The 22,276-nt window shown below is 44.4% G+C and overlaps 1 protein-coding gene across 1 annotated transcript; it reads left to right on the plus strand.

Moving 5' to 3' along the window:
- Nucleotides 1-326: 326 nt before the first annotated feature.
- haao (3-hydroxyanthranilate 3,4-dioxygenase) lies at nucleotides 327-12,213 on the plus strand. The gene is made up of 10 exons (XM_071392871.1): nucleotides 327-624; nucleotides 972-1,050; nucleotides 2,144-2,227; nucleotides 2,368-2,474; nucleotides 4,237-4,326; nucleotides 4,428-4,471; nucleotides 10,303-10,448; nucleotides 11,340-11,408; nucleotides 11,576-11,658; nucleotides 11,892-12,213. Exons 1-10 carry the CDS (start codon nucleotides 536-538, stop codon nucleotides 11,962-11,964), a joined length of 864 nt encoding a protein of 287 aa, XP_071248972.1. The 5' UTR covers nucleotides 327-535; the 3' UTR covers nucleotides 11,965-12,213.
- Nucleotides 12,214-22,276: the final 10,063 nt, after the last annotated feature.

A 22,276-nucleotide genomic window follows, 5' to 3' on the forward strand; every position in this document is an offset into this window, starting at 1 on the left:
AAATATTTTGATTTGTTTCATATTTTTTTGGTTACTACATGATTCCATATGTGTTAGTAGTTTTGATTCGTTTTGATTATTCTACAATGTAGAAAATAGTAAAAATAATGAAAAATCTTGGAATGAGTAGATGTGTCCAAACTTTTGACTGGTACTGTATGTTTATGAAACATTATAAAAACAAAAATACAACTTATTTCATTGTATCTTTTCATAATATGCATTGTTTGTTCATGTTCATTCTATGACACTACAGAGACTGCGGTGCTCATTCTCACGTGATTCCTGCTTCCTCATACGTGTGCACCCCTCCTCGTCCCCTCATCACTTCACTTTACCGTGTTTCCTCTTTTTTATTATATGACCACCCACACCAAACCCACTAGTTTAATTATTGTGGAAATGTAAGCAACCTTTCACCGTCATGTTGGACTCCTCCCCTAGCTATCCAATGGACTTTAACTCAATCAAGCTCTGAAACAGAAAAAGCAGAACTAAGTGATTCAACACACACTTTTGACATCAGTTTGCAATAATGAGTGGCAAACCCCTTGTTGTGAACGTGGACAAATGGATTACAGAGAATGAAAAGGCTTTTTTACCACCGGTGTGCAACAAACTCATGTGAGTAGCAGCCTGGGCTAGTTTCATTTACATATAGTTTAAGTTTAAGTTGAACACTCTGGTGTCGCTAGACTTGTAATGACCCACGAAGTGAACTATAAAGCCTTTATATATCATGCATCATAGATGCTTCACAAATCCTCTTTAAGCTAATATAAAGCATTTGTAGTTATTTTAAAATGGGACCATATTATTATCATGTTGAGCTGTAACAAGTACTGTTTACCCCCTGACTATCTACACTAGTCCAATAGTCCAATAGTAATCATTTACACTATGTTGGCAAAGATTGACAAAGGTAATGAATTTCGAGCAAAGTGAATGCTTATATTATTTTTCTCCGCAAGGCATTCTTCTCAGCTGAACATCATGTTTGTTGGAGGTCCCAACAGCAGAAAGGACTACCACATAGAGGAAGGGGAGGAGGTGAGAGGAAATTACAAATGCCACTATTCACCTATCACATTGGCTAAATGCTGTGGAGTTTGTGTGACCGCTCATAGTGCAGAAAATGGTATTCAAAACCTACGAGATAGAATTCCTATGCAATGTCCCTATGCAATGTCCCTACCTGAAAGTAAGCAACAAATGCAAGGACACTACCATGCTATTTAGTTAGCAGTCACTCAGCCACAGTATTATCTTTCCTCACACATGTGCCTGGCCCTCTGTGATAATGCCCAAGAAGCCGGTGTTCGGAGGATATATTGGCACTGGTGTTGTTAGGCCCGAGACAAAGTTGAGTATATCCTCCAAACACCGGCTTCAAGGGCATTATCACTTTTATATAATGGGTTACCAACATATTCAAATTATGATTGACATATTTTCATTAAAAACTTTATTTTGATGAATTTATTCATACTATTTCATCTTTCCACGAGATATAGTCCCGACACAAATCTAAGGTTACTACCCAAGCAGGCTGGTCGTACGTTCTATTGGTTCGGTTGCCAGAGACGCGACCCAGTCGTTTAGTCTTTTTGTTCTGTTTCTAAATGTTCCATTTCCATACTGTCACATAAACTCAGTCAGTTCTTCCTACCACCATAGGGACAAATTCCACAAGAATGTTGCACTGTCACCTTTTGGTCACCACTATTTGCTCTGGCTATTTGTCTAGTAGAAGCCCAAAGTAAATTCCTGTTCAAGTGTTTCTCTTTTTTATCTTTGGAAGCATGAGAATGTCCCACTTTAAACAAACTACAATTTATAAAGGCTTTATATAGCATAAATAAAGTCTTCATAAGTACGACATATAAGCTTCACAAATCATCTACAACCTTATCTCGTACTGTGTAACGGGTGACATTACAGCACAAAGCAAAGGACTGTAATTGCATTTTCAATAACATAATCTAGCCACTGGAGGTCAGCATAAGCACATTCATATCATAGTGAGGACCATTGGCTGTGATTTGAAGCTGAAGACATCCTCCGTATCTTGTATCTGTACCTTTTCTAGTCCGTAGTCATTGCTTTTCACTGTCATATCCTCTCCCTGTCTTTTTTTATGCAGCTCTTTTACCAGATGAAAGGGGACATGTGTCTGAAGTTGGTTGAGAATGGCAAACATAAGGATGTGTGTATCCGCGAGGGAGAGGTGAGAGAAATGGCATTCATTCCAAGATTCTCTCACTAAGCCCACTGTTTAACATAAGTGACAGTGCCATATCAAGCTATGCAGATTTGTTACATTCGTGTTTGTATCATACACACCCCATGTCCTTCTGTGGTCCTCAGATGTTTCTGCTCCCAGCTCGGATCCCCCACTCCCCCCAGAGACTGGCTAACACTGTAGGGCTGGTGGTGGAGAGGAGGAGGCTTCAGTCAGAGACAGACTGTTTAAGGTATCACCATCCACCATGTCATCTTATCCTTTACCTATATCTCACTCTTCTGACACATTCTTTATCCATCTACAGTTGAAGTCGGAAGTTTACATACACCTTAGCCAAATACATTTAAATTCAGTTTCACAATTCCTGACATTTAATCCTAGTAAAAATTCCCTGTCTTAGGTCAGTTAGGATCACCACTTTATTTTAAGAATGTGAAATGTCAGAATAATAGTAGAAATAATGATTTATTTCAGCTTTTATTTCTTTTATCATATTCCCAGTGGGTCAGAAGTTTACATACACTCAATTAGTATTTGGTAGCATTGCCTTTAAATTGTTTAACTTGGGTCAAATGTTTCGGGTAGCCTTCCACAAGCTTCCCACAATAAGTTGGGTAAATATTGGCCCAATCCTCATGAAGGAGCTGGTGTAACTGAGTCAGGTTTATAGGCCTCCTTGCTCGCACACGCTTTTTCAGTTCTGCCCACAAATGTTCTATGGGATTGAGGTCAGGGCCTTGTGATGGCCACTCCAATGCCTTGACTTTGTTGTCCTTAAGCCATTTTGCCACAACTTTGGAAGTGTGCTTGGGGTCATTGTCCATTTGGAAGACCCATTTGCGACCAAGCTTTAACTTCCTGACTGATGTCTTGAGATGGTGCTTCAATATATCCACATAATTTTCCTCCCTCATGATGCCATTTATTTTGTGAAGTGCAACAGTCCCTCCTGCAGCAAAGCACCCCCACAACATGATGCTGCCACCCCCATGCCTCACTGTTGGGATAGTGTTCTTCGGCTTGCAAGCGCCCCCCTTTTTCCTACATTATGGTCAAACAGTTTTATTTTTGTTTCATCAGACCAGAGGACATTTCTCCAAAAAGTAAAATTTTTGTCCCCATGTGCAGTCGCAAACCGTTGTCTGGCTTTTTTATGGCGGTTTTGGAGCAGTTATGTCAATATAGGACTCATTTTACTGTGGATACAGATACTTTTGTACCGGTTTCCTTCAGCATCTTCACAAGGTTGTTTGCTGTTGTTCTGGGATTGATTGGGACTTTTCTCAGAAAAGTACGTTCATCTCTAGGAGACAGAACGCTTCTCCTTCCTGAGTGGTATGACGGCTGCGTGGTCCCATGGTGTTTATACTTGCATACTATTGTTTGTACAGATGAACGTGGTACCTTCAGGCGTTTGGAATTTGCTCCCAAGGATGAACCAAACTCGCGGAGGTCTACAATTTTCTTTCTGAGGCCTTCTTCTGATTTTCCCATGATGTCAAGCAAAGAGGCACTGAGTTTTGAAGGTAGGCCTTGAAATTCATCAACAGGTACACCTCCAATTGACTCAAATGATGTCAATTAGCCTCTCAGAAGCTTCTAAAGCCATTATATAATTTTCTGGAATTTTCCAAGCTGTTTAAAGGCACAGTCAACTTAGTGTATGCAAACTCCTGACCCACTGGAATTGTGATACAGTGAATTATAAGTGAAATAATCTGTCTGTAAACAATTGTTGGAAAATTACTTGTGTCATGCAAGTAGATGTCCTAACCGACTTGCAAAAACTATAGTTTGTTAACAAGAAATTTGTGGTGTGGTTGAAAAACAAGTTTTAATGACTCTAACCTAAGTGTATGTAAACGTCCAACTTCAACTGTTCATGCCTCACGTCCTCTTCTCCTTGACCCCCTTACAAGAGAGAGCACGAAAGAGGGCGAGAGGGGTGAGAGAGAAAGATTGAATGAAAGCCTGGCTGTTTGTGGTTTCAGGTACTATGTGGACAACACTTCAGACACCCTTTTTGAGAGATGGTTTTACTGTGAAAACCTGGGGACCCAGCTGGTGCCTGTGATTCAAGAGTGAGACTTATATCATTGATTTTAGTCTGGCATGAAACAACACTTTGCAATGGACATTAGTGCTCAGCAGTGTTATACTCAGCTGATGCTGTGTTTCTCAGGTTTTTTGCGTCGGAGCAGCACAGAACAGGCAAGCCAAACCCAGGTGAGTCCCCATCTCACAAAATGACACAATGGGAATGGTGAGCTTCAATAGGTTGACATCAGTTTGGCACTCTACTGACTGAAAATGCATTATGTCCTGATTTTCCCAACTTTTATTTGTGTGTGGTTTTACGTCGGGTCTGTAGATATTTTGCTGTGCTGGTGTATCCTACTACCCGAGAGCCCTGGGCAACTTTCATGGGGATAGGGACCACAAAAAAACTTAACTCATCATAAATGGCCATAGTGGCTCATGGATCTGAGTACGCCATGGGGGGAGAGAAGATTTTGCATTTTTATAACTAATTTTATGCAATTCTACTCATTTTGCCATGGGGCAGATGTATTTTTTGCAGTTTTACAGCTACTTTTCTGCAAGTCTACACATTTTGCCATAGGGTAGAGGCAAATGTTTGCAGTTTTTAATATGATAACTGATGATCAATGGGCCCACCCTGGTCAGTCATTCGACCATGCTTACTACAGGTTTACATAGCTGGCCGCTAGACTAATTTACCAATCCCAAAAAATGTTAGCTGATATGGGCTAATTGAGTGACTGCTGATGCACAACCAAATTTCGAAATTTCACCTTGTGTATTCTACTATTCTAACTCTAAAGAGTAAGTTAAGACCCACACTGAGCCCCCCCCCCCCCCAAATTTTGTATAATAATAAATAAACTAAAAGAAACGTTCTCTCACTGTCAACTGCGTTTATTTTCAGCAAACTTAACGTGTAAATATTTGTATGAACATAACAAGATTCAACAACTGAGACATAAACTGAACAAGTTCCACAGACATGTGACTAACAGAAATTGAATAATGTGTCCCTGAACAAAGGGGGGGGGTCAAAATCAAAAGTATCTGGTGTGGCCAGCAGCTGCATTAAGTACTGCTGTGCATCTCCTCCTCATGGACAGCACCAGATTTGCCAGTTCTTGCTGTGAGATGTTACTCCACTCTTCCATCAAGGCACCTGCAAGTTCCCGGACATTTCTGAGGGGAATGGCCGTAGTACTCACCCTCCAATCCAACAGGTCCCAGATGTGCTCAATGGGATTGAGATCCGGGCTCTTCGCTGGCCATGGCAGAACAGTGACATCCCTGTCTTGCAGGAAATCACGCACAGAACGAGCAATATGACTGGTGGCATTGTCATGCTGGAGGGTCATGTCAGGATGAGCCTGCAGGAAGGGTACCACATGAGGGAGGAGGATGTCTTCCCTGTAACGCACAGCGTTGAGATTGCCTGCAATGACAACAAGCCTGCAATGACAACCACCTCCAAATCGATTCCGCTCCAGAGTACAGGCCTCGGTGTAACGCTCATTCCTTCGACGATAAACGCAAATCCAACCATTAGCCCTGGTGAGACAAACCCGCGACTTGTCAGTGAAGAGCACTTTTTGCCATTCCTGTCTAGTCCAGCGACGGAGGGTTTGTGCCCATAGGCGACCTTGTTGCCGGTGATGTTTTTATTTATTATATGTGTGCAAATGGCATGAGGAGGTAAGGAAATGAATAGGCCATAGTAGCAAAGTAATTACAATTGAGCAGATTAACACTGGAGTGATAGATGAGCAGATGATGCTGTGTAAGTAGTGATACTGGTGTGCAAAAGAGCAGCAAAATAAATAAAAGCAATATGGGGATGAGGTAGGTAGATTTGGTGGGCTATTTACAGATGGACTATGTACAGCTGCAGCGATCGGTTAGCTGCTCAGATAGCTGATGTTTAAAGTTAGTGAGGGAAATGTAAGTCTCCAGCTTCAGCAATTTTTGCAATTCGTTCCAGTCACTGGCAGCAGAGCTGGAAGGAAAGGCGGCCAAAGTAGGTGTTGGCTTTGGGGATGACCAGTGAGATATACCTGCTGGAGAGCGTGCTACGGGTTGGTGTTGTTATCGTGACCAGTGAGCTGAGATAAGGCGGAGCTTTACCTAGCATAGACTTATAGATGACCTGGAGCCAGTGGATCTGGCGACGAATATGTAGCGAGGGCCAGCCGACTAGAGCATTCAGGTCGCAGTGGTGGGTGGTATAAGGAGCTTTGGTAACAAAACGAATGGCACTGTGATAGACTACATCTAATTTGCTGAGTAGAGTATTGGAAGCTATTTTGTAGATGACATCACCGAAGTCGAGGATCGGTATGATAGTCAGTTTTACTAGGGTAAGTTTGGCGGCGTGAGTGAAGGAGGCTTTGTTGCGAAATAGAAAGCCGATTCTAGATTTAATTTTGGATTGGAGATGTTTGATATGAGTCTGGAAGGAGAGTTTACAGTCTAGCCAGACACATAGCTATTTGTAGTTGTCCACGTATTCTAGGTCAGAACCGTCCAGAGTAGTGATGCTTGTCGGGCGGGCGGGTGCGGGCAGCGATCGGTTGAAAAGCTTGCATTTGGTTTTACTAGCGTTTAAGAGCAGTTGGAGGCCACGGAAGGAGTCTTCTATGGCATTGAAGCTAGTTTGTAGGTTAGTTAACACAGTGTCCAAAGAAGGGCCAGATGTATACAGAATGGTGTCGTCTGCGTAGAGGTGGATCAGGGAATCACCAGCAGCAAGAGCGACATCGTTGATATATACAAGAAAAGAGTCGTCCCGAGAATTTAACCCTGTGGTACCCCCATAGAGACTGCCAGAGGTCCGGGCAACAGGCCCTCCGATTTGCCACACTGAACTCTGTCTGCGAAGTAGTTGGTGAACCAGACGAGTCAGTCATTTGAGAAAAGCCTTGGCCAGGTCGATGGAGACGGCTGCACAGTACTGTCTTTTATCGATGGCGGTTATGATATCGTTTAGTACCTTGAAAGTGGCTGAGGTGCACCCATTACCAGCTCGGAAACAAGATTGCACAGCGGAGAAGGTACGGTGGGATTCGAAATGGTCAGTGATCTGTTTATTAACTTGGCTTTCGAAGACTTTAGAAAGGCAGGGCAGGATGGATTTGGTCTATAACAGTTTGGGTCTAGAGTGTCACCCCCTTTGAAGAGGGGGATGACCGCGGCAGCTTTCCAATCTTTAGGGATCTTGGACGACACGAAAGAGAGGTTGAACAGACTGGTAATAGGGGTTGCAGCAATGGCGGTGGATAATTTTAGAAAGAGAGGGTCCAGATTGTCTAGCCCAGCTGATTTGTACGGGTCCAGGTTTTGCAGCTCTTTCAGAACATCTGCTATCTGGATTTGGGTGAAGGAGAAGCTGGGGAGGCTCGGGCAAGTAGCTGTGGGGGGTGCGGCGCTGTTGGCCGGGGTTGGGGTAGCCAGGAGGAAAGCATGGCCAGCCGTAGAGAAATGCTTATTGAAATATTCGATTATTATGGATTTATCGGTGGTGACCGTGTTACCTAGCCTCAGTGCAGTGGGCAGCTGGGAGGAGGTGCTCTTGTTCTCCATGGACTTTACAGTGTGCCAAAACGTTTTGAAGTTAGAGCTACAGGATGCAAATTTATGTTTGAAAAAGCTAGCCTTTGCTTTCCTGACTGACTGTGTGTATTGGTTCCTGTCTTGTCTGAACAGTTGCATATCGCAGGCAATATTCGATGCTAGTGCAGTCCGCCACAGGATGTTTTTGTGCTGGTCAAGGGCAGTCAGGTCTGGAGTGAACCAAAGGCTATATCTGTTCTTAGTTCTATATTTTTTGAAAGGGGCATGCTTATTTAAGATGGTGAGGAAATTACTTTTAAAGAACGACCAGGCATCCTCGACTGATGGGATGAGGTCAATATCCTTCCAGGATACCCGGGCCAGGTCATTTAGAAAGGCCTGCTCACAAAAGTGTTTTAGGGAGCGTTTGACAGTGATGAGGGGTGGTCGTTTGACCGCGAACCCCTTAGCGGATGCAGGCAATGAGGCAGTGATCGCTGAGATCCTGATTGAAAACAGCAGAGGTGTATTTGGAGGGCAAGTTGGTCAGGATAATATCTGTGAGGATGCCCATGTTTACGGATTTAGGGTTGTACCTGGTGGTTTCCTTTGTAATTTGTGTGAGATTGAGGGCATCTAGCTTTGATTGAAGGACTGCTGGGGTGTTAAGCATATCCCAGTTTAGGTCACCTAACAGAACAAAATCTGAAGATAGATGGGGGGCAATCAATTCACATATGGTGTATAGGGCACAGCTGGGAGCTGAGGGGGGTCTATAACAGGCGGCAACAGTGAGAGACTTATTTCTGGAGAGATAAAAAATAAATAATTGAAGCTTGAACTGTTTGTGCATAGAGCTTTGCAAGCTATCTCTGCAATAGATTGCAACTCCTCCCCCTTTGGCAGTTCTATCTTGACAGAGAAGGTTGTAGTTGGGTATGGAAATCTCAGAATTTTTGGTGGCCTTCCTAAGCCAGGATTCAGACAAGGCAAGGACATCAGGGTTGGCGGAGTGTGCTAAAGCAGTGAGTAAAACAAACTTAGGGAGGAGGCTTCTGATGTTAACATGCATGAAACCAAGGCTTTTTCAATTACAGAAGTCAACAAATGAGAGTGCCTGGGGACACGCAGGGCAGAGGAGTAGTAGTAGGAGGAGTAGTAGGATGAGGGTACGGCTAAAGGCTAGCAAAACTGGTCGTCCAGTGCATTGGGGACAGAGAATAAAAGGAGCAGATTTCTGGGCGTGGTAGAATAGATTCAGAGCATAATGTGCAGACAGGGGTATGGTAGGGTGTGGGTACAGTGGAGGTAAGCCCAGGCACTGAGTGATGATAAGAGAGGTTGCATCTCTGGACACGCTGGGTATACTGGGGGAGATCACCGCATGTGTGGGAGGTGGGACAAAGGAGGTATCTGAGGCATGTACAGTGGGACTAGGGGCTCCGCAGTAACCTAAAACAATGATAACTATCCTAAACAACAGTATACAAGGCATATTGCCATTTGAGAGAGACATAAAGCGAGGCATAAAGCAATCACAGGTGTTGATTGGGAGAGCTAGCTAAGACAACAACGGGCAATACAACAACAGCTAATCAGCTAAGACAACAACAACAGGTAAAATGGCGATGAATTGGCAGAGAGGGTCAGTTAACTACACACAGGGCCTGAATTCGGGGCTAGGGACGACAGATAAACAAAGGTTAATAAAATGGAGGAGCGTGATAAATGAACAGTCCAGCAGGCATCAGCTATGTAGCCAAGTGATCATAGGGTCCAGTGTGCAGCAATAGATGGAACAGGGAAGCCTTGGGGTATATGTTGCTACGCTAGCACGCGGGAGACACAGCGTTTAAAGTTAGCATGCCGGGGTAAGGAGAAGCGTCTGCTCCGACGTCCGGCAAGGGCCTCTAGGTCACCTACCCCAGGATAAGTGCAACATCAGAGATGACATACAATGGTTCCAGACACTACCCCACACATCTTGTCTCAGACATTATCTCCCCCAAGGCCAAAGGAGGGAGTGACTGGTGCACAGACGTTGTGGAGACAAGTAATTAGTTCCCCATTAATCACACCATCACTTCACATGGTTTAGAATAGGTAAGACACGTTCACATATGAAGACAATGTTCCCTCCTGTCCTCTTCTCCTTCTGATATTCTGCACAGCACCAGAGACATGTGATAGACAAGCCTGACTTCACCCCTCTCTGGGACCCAGGTGACTGATCCCCAGCTGAGGGAGGAAGTGCAACTGCCAACACCAGAGTCCAAAGGGATATATTCTAATAACAAGCATATCATATAAGCATATTATGTAGATAAGACATCTTAATTATCTATGTTAACTAACTAATTATGACTTCTGCCACACCCATCCCTGTCCTATGTGTTATCATTTTATGTGTTATCGTAGTGCATACTGTATCGCACTGAGATGCATTCCTGCCTCTGTTTGTCTAGATGAGGTCTTCAGACAGCCTCCCTTCCCCATGAACACCATGCATGTGATGACCCCCTTCAACTTCAGAGACTGGGTGGAAAAACAGCAACCCTCCCTGGCCAGTGGACGCACCATTGACATGTTTGGCGCCCAGTTTGAGACAGAGGTGACCCTGGCATATCCCAATTATGACTTAGTTATTTCTCTGACCTTTCACATCGATTGAGACCTTTCAAAGCGATCAAATCAAATGTATTTATATAGCCCTTCTTACATCAGCTGATATCTCAAAGTGCTGTACAGAAACCCAGCCTAAAACCCCAAACAGCAAGCAATGCAGGTGTAGAAGCACGGTGGCTAGGAAAAACTCCCTAGAAAGGCCAAAACCTAGGAAGAAACCTAGAGAGGAACCAGGCTGTGAGGGGTGGCCAGTCCTCTTCTGGCTGTGCCGGGTGGAGATTATAACAGAACATAGCCAAGATGTTCAAATGTTCATAAATGACCAGCATGGTCAAATAGTAATAATCACAGTAGTTGTCGAGGGTGCAGCAAGTCAGCACCTCAAGAGTAAATGTCAGTTGGCTTTTCATAGCCGATCATTAAGAGTATCTCTACCGCTCCTGCGGTCTCTAGAGAGTTGAAAACAGCAGGTCTGGGACATGTAGCATGTCCGGTGAACAGGTCAGCGTTCCATAGCCGCAGGCAGAACAGTTGAAACTGGAGCAGCAGCAAGGCCAGGTGGACTGGGGACAGCAAGGAGTCATCATGCCAGGTAGTCCTGAGGCATGGTCCTAGGGCTCAGGTCCTCCGAGAGAGAAAGAAAGAGAGAAGACTCTAGACTCAGTCTAGACTGAGCGCCCCACTGATTCAAACTCATGACTCGGTAATATTGAAAGTTGAATACATGTTGCTCGTTTGTGTGTTGATTATGCTGCTCATTGTTGTAGTAGGAGGGAAGTGAGCTATAATTCAATTAGGACTGGTTTATCAGTTTAGTGAGTGTATAGATGATGATGATGATGTTTCTTCTACTACTCTACTACTTCTACTGTGAAAGACCCTCCTGTATGGGCCCGGGCAGACAGAGGCTTGTGAACGAGAAACTGATGTCTGGATATGGCAGCAGGTATGTCTCCTATTACTACTCTATTAGAGTATTTGCATTTCTTTCATGTTATCACGCCTTCATTATTTATTTCAATTTGTGCCATTTCTCTCTCTTCCTTTACATCTATCTGCTTCCCTCTGTCTATTTGCACTTTGTCTCACTCTCACCCTCTCTTCCTCTATCAGGAGGGATGCTCCCAGGTGACTCTGGATGGCCAAGAGTTCCCTCTATCCACAGGAGACAGTCTACTCATTCCTGGACACAGCCGGTGAGTGGGATGATGAGTATGATAATAAGAGAAGGAAAAAGACGACTGAGGGGATGTGTGCATGTTTGTGAATGACCCCAAGCAATGGCTTTTGAGGAAAAAAAGGTTGAATTCAAGCATCACAAGAAAAGAGAAGTTAGGCACCTGTCTGTCAGATACAGTAGTTGCTGTTATTTTGTGGTTCGATAGAGGAATCTGTTTGACTTTGTATTTGTCTGATTTCTATGCTGCAGGTACCAATGGAGTCGGTCTGAGGGGAACGTTTCCCTGTTTGTCGCTCAGAACCCAGAGAGGAAGCGTGCATGACCTCTGATGACCACACTCTCTTCTGTGACACACAAGGAAAAAGGAGGGTCAGCAAAAGAGATTGTATGCTCTTTTGCTACAGAGAGCATGATAATATCCCTGTCATTAATTACGTTGAAGAATAACTCTCTGTAATGAACTCAAAGATCAGATATGGAGAGGTAGAGTAAAACAGGGAGTAAAACTATTTGTTATAGAACATCTTCACAAACGAAATTTAAATAATAAACTTGATTGAGTTGCAGAATATTTTCATGCTTTCGGAATTAACCTCTTTCAGCTAGGGGGCAGAATTTTTATGTTTGGAAAAATAACATTCCCAAGGTAAACGGACTATTTCTCAGGTGCAGATGCTAGAATATGCATATAATTGACAGATTAGTATAAAAAACACTCTAAAGTTTCCAAAACGGTCAAAATATTGTCTGTGAGTATAACAGAACTGATTTTGCAGGCGAAAACCTGAGGAAATCCAACCCGGAAGTGCCTTATATTTGGAAAGATCCCTGTTCCGTTGCCTGCCCCTCCTCCATTTAAAGGGGTATCAACCAGATTCATTTTCCAATGGCTTCCTCAGGCTGTGACCAGGCTTTAGACATAGTTTCAAGCTTTTATTTTGAAAAATGAGCGAGATTTTTCAAAACGTGTCAGGTGTCCTTTGATTAGTTCCTGCGCAGATGTAGCTCGACAGATGTAGCTCGACATTTTCTTTCTCTGTAGTATTGAATAGGTTACCCGTCCGGTTGAAATATTATCGATTATTTTTGTTAAAAACAACCTGAGGATTGATTATAAAAAACCTTTGACATGTTTCTACGAACATTACGGATACTTTTTGGAATTTTCGTCTGCCCTTCAGGACCGGAACGAGCATGTGGTTTTCTGAACATAACGCGCAAACCAAATGGCGGTTTTTGGTTATAGAACTAATCTTTATCGAACAAAAAGAACATTTATTGTGTAACTGGGAGTCTCGTGAGTACAAACATCCGAAGATTATCAAAGGTAAGCGATTAATTGTATTGCTTTTCTGACTTTTGTGACCAAGCTAATTTAAGGCTAGCTGTTCTTAGTGTTTTGTCTAGTGATTGATAAACTCACAAACGCTTGGATTGCTTTCGCTGTATATTTTCAAAATCTGACACGATAGGTGGATTAACAACAAGCTAAGCTGTGTTTTGGTATATTTCACTTGTGATTTCATGATTATAAATTAGTATTTTTTTTTAATTTGGCGCTCTGCAGTTTAGTGGTTGTTGTTGATAAATGATCCCGGTAACGGGATCCGTAGCGTCAAGAAGTTTTAATAACATACTTGTATGCCATCTGTAAATTCTAACACATCTTCTTTTGAAAGATATCCTGTAGTAGAACTGCATAAGTGTTGCTCTCCACTTTCTGGAGGACCGGGTTTTGAAATCAGTGGAATTAGAGTTCGATAGCTAAGGGTATGGAGAAAACACCTGTCTCCGGATTATATCTTCAAACTAAGGGCAACCATGGCATCCGTGACAGAGAGGGAGAAGCGTCCATCCATGTATATGGGTAAGATAGTCTAGCTAGCTACATTTTCAGATATTACACATTTCAAATTTTGTCAGAAAGTCATTTTCATTTCAAGTTAAAGTGTAGTGTTATCTAGCCCGCTAACGTTAGCTGGCTGGCTCGCTAACGTTACGTGTATGATATGTGTAATAATATTATTCATATTTACATTTACATTTACATTTAAGTCATTTAGCAGACGCTCTTATCCAGAGCGACTTACAAATTGGTGCATTCACCTTATGATATCCAGTGGAACAACCACTTTACAATAGTGCATCTAACTCATTTAAGGGGGAGGGGGGGGTTAGGAGGATTACTTTATCCTATCCTAGGTATTCCTTAAAGAGGTGGGGTTTCAGGTGTCTCCGGAAGGTGGTGATTGACTCCGCTGACCTGGCGTCGTGAGGGAGTTTGTTCCACCATTGGGGTGCCAGAGCAGCGAACAGTTTTGACTGGGCTGAGCGGGAACTGTACTTCCTCAGAGGTAGGGAGGCGAGCAGGCCAGAGGTGGATGAACGCAGTGCCCTTGTTTGGGTGTAGGGCCTGATCAGAGCCTGAAGGTACGGAGGTGCCGTTCCCCTCACAGCTCCGTAGGCAAGCACCATGGTCTTGTAGCGGATGCGAGCTTCAACTGGAAGCCAGTGGAGAGAGCGGAGGAGCGGGGTGACGTGAGAGAACTTGGGAAGGTTGAACACCAGACGGGCTGCGGCGTTCTGGATGAGTTGTAGGGGTTTAATGGCACAGGCAGGGAGCCCAGCCAACAGCGAGTTGCAGTAATCCAGACGGGAGATGACAAGTGCCTGGATTAGGACCTGCGCCGCTTCCTGTGTGAGGCAGGGTCGTACTCTGCGAATGTTGTAGAGCATGAACCTACAGGAACGGGTCACCGCCTTGATGTGAGTTGAGAACGACAGGGTGTTGTCCAGGATCACGCCAAGGTTCTTAGCGCTCTGGGAGGAGGACACAATGGAGTTGTCAACCGTGATGGCGAGATCATGGAACGGGCAGTCCTTCCCCCGGGAGGAAGAGCAGCTCCGTCTTGCCGAGGTTCAGCTTGAGGTGGTGATCCGTCATCCACACTGATATGTCTGCCAGACATGCAGAGATGCGATTCGCCACCTGGTTATCAGAGGGGGGAAAGGAGAAGATTAATTGTGTGTCGTCTGCATAGCAATGATAGGAGAGGCCATGTGAGGATATGACAGAGCCAAGTGACTTGGTGTATAGCGAGAATAGGAGAGGGCCTAGAACAGAGCCCTGGGGGACACCAGTGGTGAGAGCACGTGGTGCGGAGACAGATTCTCGCCACGCCACCTGGTAGGAGCGACCTGTCAGGTAGGACGCAATCCAAGCGTGGGCCGCGCCGGAGATGCCCAACTCGGAGAGGGTGGAGAGGAGGATCTGATGGTTCACAGTATCAAAGGCAGCCGATAGGTCTAGAAGGATGAGAGCAGAGGAGAGAGAGTTAGCTTTAGCAGTGCGGAGCGCCTCCGTGACACAGAGAAGAGCAGTCTCAGTTGAATGACTAGTCTTGAAACCTGACTGATTTGGATCAAGAAGGTCATTCTGAGAGAGATAGCAGGAGAGCTGGCCAAGGACGGCACGTTCAAGAGTTTTGGAGAGAAAAGAAAGAAGGGATACTGGTCTGTAGTTGTTGACATCGGAGGGATCGAGTGTAGGTTTTTTCAGAAGGGGTGCAACTCTCGCTCTCTTGAAGACGGAAGGGACGTAGCCAGCGGTCAAGGATGAGTTGATGAGCGAGGTGAGGTAAGGGAGAAGGTCTCCGGAAATGGTCTGGAGAAGAGAGGAGGGGATAGGGTCAAGCGGGCAGGTTGTTGGGCGGCCGGCCGTCACAAGACGCGAGATTTCATCTGGAGAGAGAGGGGAGAAAGAGGTCAAAGCACAGGGTAGGGCAGTGTGAGCAGAACCAGCGGTGTCGTTTGACTTAGCAAACGAGGATCGGATGTCGTCGACCTTCTTTTCAAAATGGTTGACGAAGTCATCCGCAGAGAGGGAGGAGGGGGGAGGAGGGGGAGGAGGATTCAGGAGGGAGGAGAAGGTGGCAAAGAGCTTCCTAGGGTTAGAGGCAGATGCTTGGAATTTAGAGTGGTAGAAAGTGGCTTTAGCAGCAGAGACAGAAGAGGAGAAAGTAGAGAGGAGGGAGTGAAAGGATGCCAGGTCCGCAGGGAGGCGAGTTTTCCTCCATTTCCGCTCGGCTGCCCGGAGCCCTGTTCTGTGAGCTCGCAGTGAGTCGTCGAGCCACGGAGCAGGAGGGGAGGACCGAGCCGGCCTGGAGGATAGGGGACATAGAGAGTCAAAGGATGCAGAAAGGGAGGAGAGGAGGGTTGAGGAGGCAGAATCAGGAGATAGGTTGGAGAAGGTTTGAGCAGAGGGAAGAGATGATAGGATGGAAGAGGAGAGAGTAGCGGGGGAGAGAGAGCGAAGGTTGGGACGGCGCGATACCATCCGAGTAGGGGCAGTGTGGGAAGTGTTAGATGAGAGCGAGAGGGAAAAGGATACAAGGTAGTGGTCGGAGACTTGGAGGGGAGTTGCAGTGAGATTAGTGGAAGAACAGCATCTTGTAAAGATGAGGTCAAGCGTATTGCCTGCCTTGTGAGTAGGGGGGGAAGGTGAGAGGGTGAGGTCAAAAGAGGAGAGGAGTGGAAAGAAGGAGGCAGAGAGGAATGAGTCAAAGGTAGACGTGGGGAGGTTAAAGTCACCCAGAACTGTGAGAGGTGAGCCATCCTCAGGAAAGGAACTTATCAGGGCGTCAAGCTCATTGATGAACTCTCCAAGGGAACCTGGAGGGCGATAAATGATAAGGATGTTAAGCTTGAAAGGGCTGGTAACTGTGACAGCATGGAATTCAAAGGAGGCGATAGACAGATGGGTCAGGGGAGAAAGAGAGAATGTCCACTTGGGAGAGATGAGAATCCCAGTGCCACCGCCCCGCTGACCAGAAGCTCTCGGGGTGTGCGAGAACACGTGGGCAGACGAGGCGAGAGCAGTAGGAGTAGCAGTGTTGTCAGTGGTAATCCATGTTTCCGTCAGTGCCAAGAAGTCGAGGGACTGGAGGGACGCATAGGCTGAGATGAACTCTGCCTTGTTGGCCGCAGATCGGCAGTTCCAGAGGCTGCCGGAGACCTGGAACTCCACGTGGGTCGTGCACGCTGGAACCACCAGGTTAGAATGGCGGCGGCCACGCGTTGTGAAGCGTTTGTATGGTCTGTGCAGAGAGGAGAGAAGAGGGATAGACAGACACATAGTTGACAGGCTACAGAAGAGGCTACGCTAATGCAAAGGAGATTAGAATGACAAGTGGACTACACGTCTCGAATGTTCAGGAAGTTAAGCTTACGTTGCAAAAATAAAATAAAATCTTATTGACTGAAATCTTATTGACTAAAATGATATAGTACTGCTGGCGGTGAAGTAGGCTGGCTAGCAGTGGCTGCGTTGTTGACTTTGTTTGAACGTGTAGCTGGCTAGGTAACCTCGACAATTACTCAAAAACTACACAATTATCTTGGATACAAAGACAGCAAAGACAACTATGTTGTCATATGTCAGAGACATTTGCTTTGCTAGTTATAGGCTAATGGTAGCTAGCTAACATTGAACCTGATTCATGCACAGTAGAAACGTCATGAGTTGGGATTATGGTTCATTGTTTAGCTAGATAGCTACATATCTTAACAAAGGACTCCACTATGCAAGTAACCATTTCAAAATAATGTTTGTTCATGATGTCACTGTGACAACTGTTGATAGACGTAGCTGGTAAATTCTCTCTGGCTATCTACTCCGATTTCAGAGCACTCTCATCTGAGTGTGCCAGAGTGCACAATAACTGAAAAATGTACACCCGCTGAAGATGGCGCCGGAGGGGATGGCTGACATTTTATTTGTTTTTTTACATTGTTTGTAGCTTATTTTGTAAATAATGTTGCTGCTACCGTCTCTTCTGACCGAAAAGAGCTTCTGGACATTAGAACAGCGATTACTCACCTTGAACTGGATGAATAATTTTTCTTTAACGAGTCGGATGAGAGGGATTTACTCCAGACACGCCAGAACAAGCCCTAATCCCCGTCATTCGCATGAGGAGGTATCGCGGAAGGTGATCGGGGTGCCATAGGTACTATTGGCCAATGTACAATCACTGGACAATAAAGTGGACGAACCACAAGCAATTATATCCTACCAACGGGACATTAAAAACTGTGATATCTTATGTTTCACCGAGTCGTGGCTGAACGACGACATGAATAACATACAACTGGCGGGTTACACACTGTATCGGCAAGATTGAACAGCAGCCTCTGGTAAGACAAGGGGTGGCGGTCTATATATATTTGTAAACTACAGCTGGTGCTACAGTTGGCGCTGGGCCAACAGCCTGGCATGCAGGCCCTCCATGAAGAAGATGGCTAAGGCATAGACGGGGAGGGCCCAAAGGCTGGTGTGTCCTGCCAGCCTCCTGTCCTGAGTCTCCCACCAGTCACATAAAGCGGCAAAGCCCATCTCAGACAGGCAGCCGTGCAGGGCGTAAACATAGAGGCGGTATTGAGGCGACAGGGGATGATGGGTCACCCACTCTGGTTACTCTCATCAGCCTCTGTCACAAGAGGACAAGATGAACACTTGTCGCACACCATAAAGAAATGTTAGGACCTGTCCAGACCGTTCAAAGGACAGTACAGTCAATGATGTGTGATAAGTGCACAGAGTCAAATCAAATCAGGAACACCTTCCATGATGCCATCTATCCGAGAACAAGAACAAAGGACCTTGTGAAGATGCTGGAGGAAACAGGTACAAAAGTATCGATATCCACAGTAAAACGAGCCCTATCGACATAACTTGAAAGGCCGCTCACCAAGGAAGAAGCCACTGCTCCAAAACCGCCATAAAACAGCCAGACTATGGTTTTCAACTGCACATGGGGACAAAGATCGTACTTTTTGGAAAAATGTCCTCTGGTCTGATGAAACAAAAATAGAACTGTTTGGCCATAATAACCATCATTATGTTTGGAGGAAAAAGGGGGAAGATTGCAAGCCGAAGAACACCATCCCAACCGTGAAGCACGGGGGTGGCAGCATCATGTTGTGGGGGTGCTTTGCTGCAGGAGGGACTGGTGCACTTCACAAAATAGATGGCATCATGAGGCAGGAAAATTATGTGGATATATTGAAGCAACATCTCAAGACATCAGTCGGAAGGTAAAGCTTGGTCGCAAATGGGTCTTCCAAATGGACAATGACCCCAAGCATACTTCCAAAGTTGTGGCAAAATAGCTTAAGGACAACAAAGTCAAGGTATTGGAGCGGCCATCACAAGGCCATGACCTCAATCCAGAACTGAAAAAGCATGTGTGAGCAAGGAGGCCTACAAACCTGACTCAGTTACACCAGTTATGTCAGGAGGAATGGGCCAAAATTCACCCAACAAATTGTGGGAAGCTTGTAGAAGGCTACCAGAAATGTTTGACCCAAGTTAGACAATTTAAAGGCAATGCTACCAAATACTAATTGAGTGTATATAAACTTCTGACCCACTGGAAATGTGATGAAAGAAATAAAAGCTGAAATAAATCATTTTTTTGCTCAGAAAACTTGGGGGGCCAAATAAAACCACACGTGAGCCGAAATTTGGGGAACCCTGCTCATCAGTTTCCCGTGTGTATTAATAATGATCCACTCCACAAAGAACATCCACCCAACTTTACACAACTGTGGGAAGCATTGGAGTAACATGAGCCAGCATCCCTGTGTAACGCTTTCGACACCTTGTAGAGTCCATGCCCCAATGAATTTTGGCTGTACTGAGTGCAAATGGGGGCGGGGTGCAACGCAATATTGAAGGTGTTCTTAATGTTTTGTACACTCATTTTACTTCCTTACTGTGAACCCCACACTGAGGCATGACTTCTGTTATCTTCCATATAACATTGACGCAATGCTGCACTATATTTAATTTAATTAAGACCAAGTTAACCCCAGAGTGTAAAGCCCCAACCGGATGTATGTAAGATACAGATCTGTTATCTTCATTTGACGTGTTTTTCACAGCAGGAAAATAATCATGCAGCAACAGGAAATGTGAATTATTATCTGGATTCTTAAAAATCAGGGGTTGATACATTTTGATTACGGCAAATCAAGTCTGACATTTGAAAGTGGAAATTTTACATTTTTAGGATTATTTTTAAACCTTACCATGTTGACAGTTTCAAATCAAATCAAATTGTATTTGTCACATGCACCATATACAACAGGTGTAATAGACCTTACTGTGAAATGCTTACTTACAAGCCCTTAACCAACAATGCAGTTTTAACAAAAAATAAGTTTTAAGTAAAAATAAAGAATAATTTAAGAGCAGCAGTAAAATAACAATAGCGAGGCTATATACAGGGGGTACCGGTACAGAGTCAATGTGCGGGGGCACAGGTTAGTCGAGGTAGTTGAGGTAATATATACATGTAGGTAGAGTTAAAGTAACAGTTTATTACCATGCTTACTTAAAGCGATGGAATTAAGGGGATCTGTGAGCATGCTGTCAATGACATGGTGTATTGTGTTTCTACGTCTGCTGTGCATATTATGGGATAGAGGCAGTAGCTTTGCGTGGGTAAAATCTCTGGGGAAGCCAGGCCAGTAAAAAAGACATCACAAAACCAGAAAGCAAGTCCACAGAGCAAATATTGTATGTAACAAATAGTTATATAACCTGCAGCATGGTCAAGCAAGTTAATGTTTTCGACAGTTTACTAAAGAACTACTGATTTAGAACCACAGAGTTACCGTAAGTCAGCACACAGACAATGGGAGAACTGCTTCCGCCATTCCAGCACCATTTCAACTTAAACATTTAAACATCATCAAATCAACAAGGCTATATATGCTGAATTTAATAAACTGAAAACAAACCTAAAGATACCAAAAACTATTTACTCCAATCAATGTTGCTAAATATCATGTGGCTGTCTATGGTACTGATTTGTCATTTTTGTAATTTCTATTAGGATCCCCATTAGCTAACGCCGTAACGCTAGCTAATCTTCCCGGGGTCCAACACCAATTAACAAGGCATTACAAACAACCACAAATCAAGACTTCACAAACATTCAACAAGTAGACAATACAGACAATTAAAATACCTGACAGGAAACACATTTATCATTCAGTTGATGCTTTCTATTTCCTGTCCAGTCATAAGGTCTATCTTGAAGGTAGATTAACTTTTTATCCTGAGAGAAATATGGATTGGTAAAGAGTTCCATTCAGCTATTGCTCTATGTAAAACTGTAGATTTAAGGTGATTTGTCCTTGACTTGGGTTGTCTTAGCTGCCCTGAATTTGCCTGTCTGGTTTGATGGTACTGTCCTTTGAACAGTCTGGACTGTTCAATGTGAGAACAGTCCAGACTATTCAACGTGAGAACAGTCCAGACTGTTCAGCAACAATAACAAGTAAAAAATAACATGGCTATATACAGGGAGTACCAGTACCGGGTCAATGTGCAGGGGTACGATGTAATAGTGGTAGCTATGTACATATAGGTAGGGGTAAATTGACAGGGCAACAGAAAAGATAGATAATAGAATGAGGTGTAGCAGCAGCGTATGTGGTGATAGTGTGTGTGTGTGAGTGTGTGTGGCGTCAGTATGCATGCATGCAGAGCCGCAGGAAGTAGGGGTGCTGAGAGAGCTGCTGCATCCCCAGAATTTTGTTGTTGTTGTATTTATTAATAATATATTCGTTTTTTCTTCACAAAAGTAGTGCATTGGTCCTTTACTAGTCCTGTATTAGCAGACAGATATACGCAAAACACACCCCCCCAAACATCTTCCCGCAGCTATGCATGTGTGTGCATGTTTTGTGTGTGTGTGGGCATATGTAGTGTGTGTGTGTGTGTTAGGGTGTCAGTGTAAGTATTGCATGTTTGAGTGTGTGGGTAGAGTCCATTGTGTGCATAGAGTCAGTGCAAGAGAGTTAGTTCAAAAAAGGGTCAATGCAGGTAGACTGAGAAGCCATTTGATTAGCTATTAAGCAAGTATTATTGATTGATGGTAGAAGCTGTTCAGTGTCTTGTTGGTTCCAGACTTACTAGCACCGCTTGCTGTGTGGTAGCAGAGAGAAAAGTCTATGGCTTGGATGGCTGGAGTAAATTGACAATATTTTGGGCATTCCTCTGACACTGCCTGGTATGCAAACTGCTCGGCCTCCGACCGCAAGGCACTATAGAGGGTAGTGCATACGGCCCAGTACATCACTGGGGCCAAGCTTCCTTCCATCCAGGACCTCTATACCAGGCGGTGTCAGAGGAAGGCCCTAAAAATTGTCAAAGACTCCAGCCACCCTAGACATAGACGGTTCTCTCTGCTACCACATGGCAAGCGATACCAGAGGTCCAAGTCTAGGTCCAAGAGGCTTCTAAACAGCTTCTACCCCCAAGCCATAAGACTCCTGAACATCTAATCAAATGACTACCCAGACTATTTGCATTCCCCTCCCCCCCTCTTTACACTGCTGCTACTCTCTGTTATTATCTATGTATAGTCACTATAATAACTCTAAATACATGTACATATTACATCAATTACCTCGACTAACTTGTGCCCCTGCACATTGATTAGATTAACTTTTTATCCTGAGAGAAATATGGATTGGTAAAGAGTTCCATTCAGCTATTGCTCTATGTAAAACTGTAGATTTAAGGTGATTTGTCCTTGACTTGGGTTGTCTTAGCTGCCCTG

This window comes from Salvelinus alpinus, chromosome 3 (assembly GCF_045679555.1).
Source record: "Salvelinus alpinus chromosome 3, SLU_Salpinus.1, whole genome shotgun sequence".
Lineage (NCBI taxonomy): Eukaryota > Metazoa > Chordata > Actinopteri > Salmoniformes > Salmonidae > Salvelinus > Salvelinus alpinus.

What these genes read in the sequence shown, in the direction of transcription:
- haao (XM_071392871.1), top strand. Translation starts at nt 536, where the DNA reads ATGAGTGGCAAACCCCTTGTTGTGAACGTGGACAAATGGATTACAGAG. An exon ending in ACATAGAGGAAGGGGAGGAG is followed by an intron (nt 1,051 to 2,143) that starts GTGAGAGGAAAT and finishes TTTTTTATGCAG; the next exon opens with CTCTTTTACCAGATGAAAGG. An exon ending in ATGTCTGGATATGGCAGCAG is followed by an intron (nt 11,409 to 11,575) that starts GTATGTCTCCTA and finishes TTCCTCTATCAG; the next exon opens with GAGGGATGCTCCCAGGTGAC.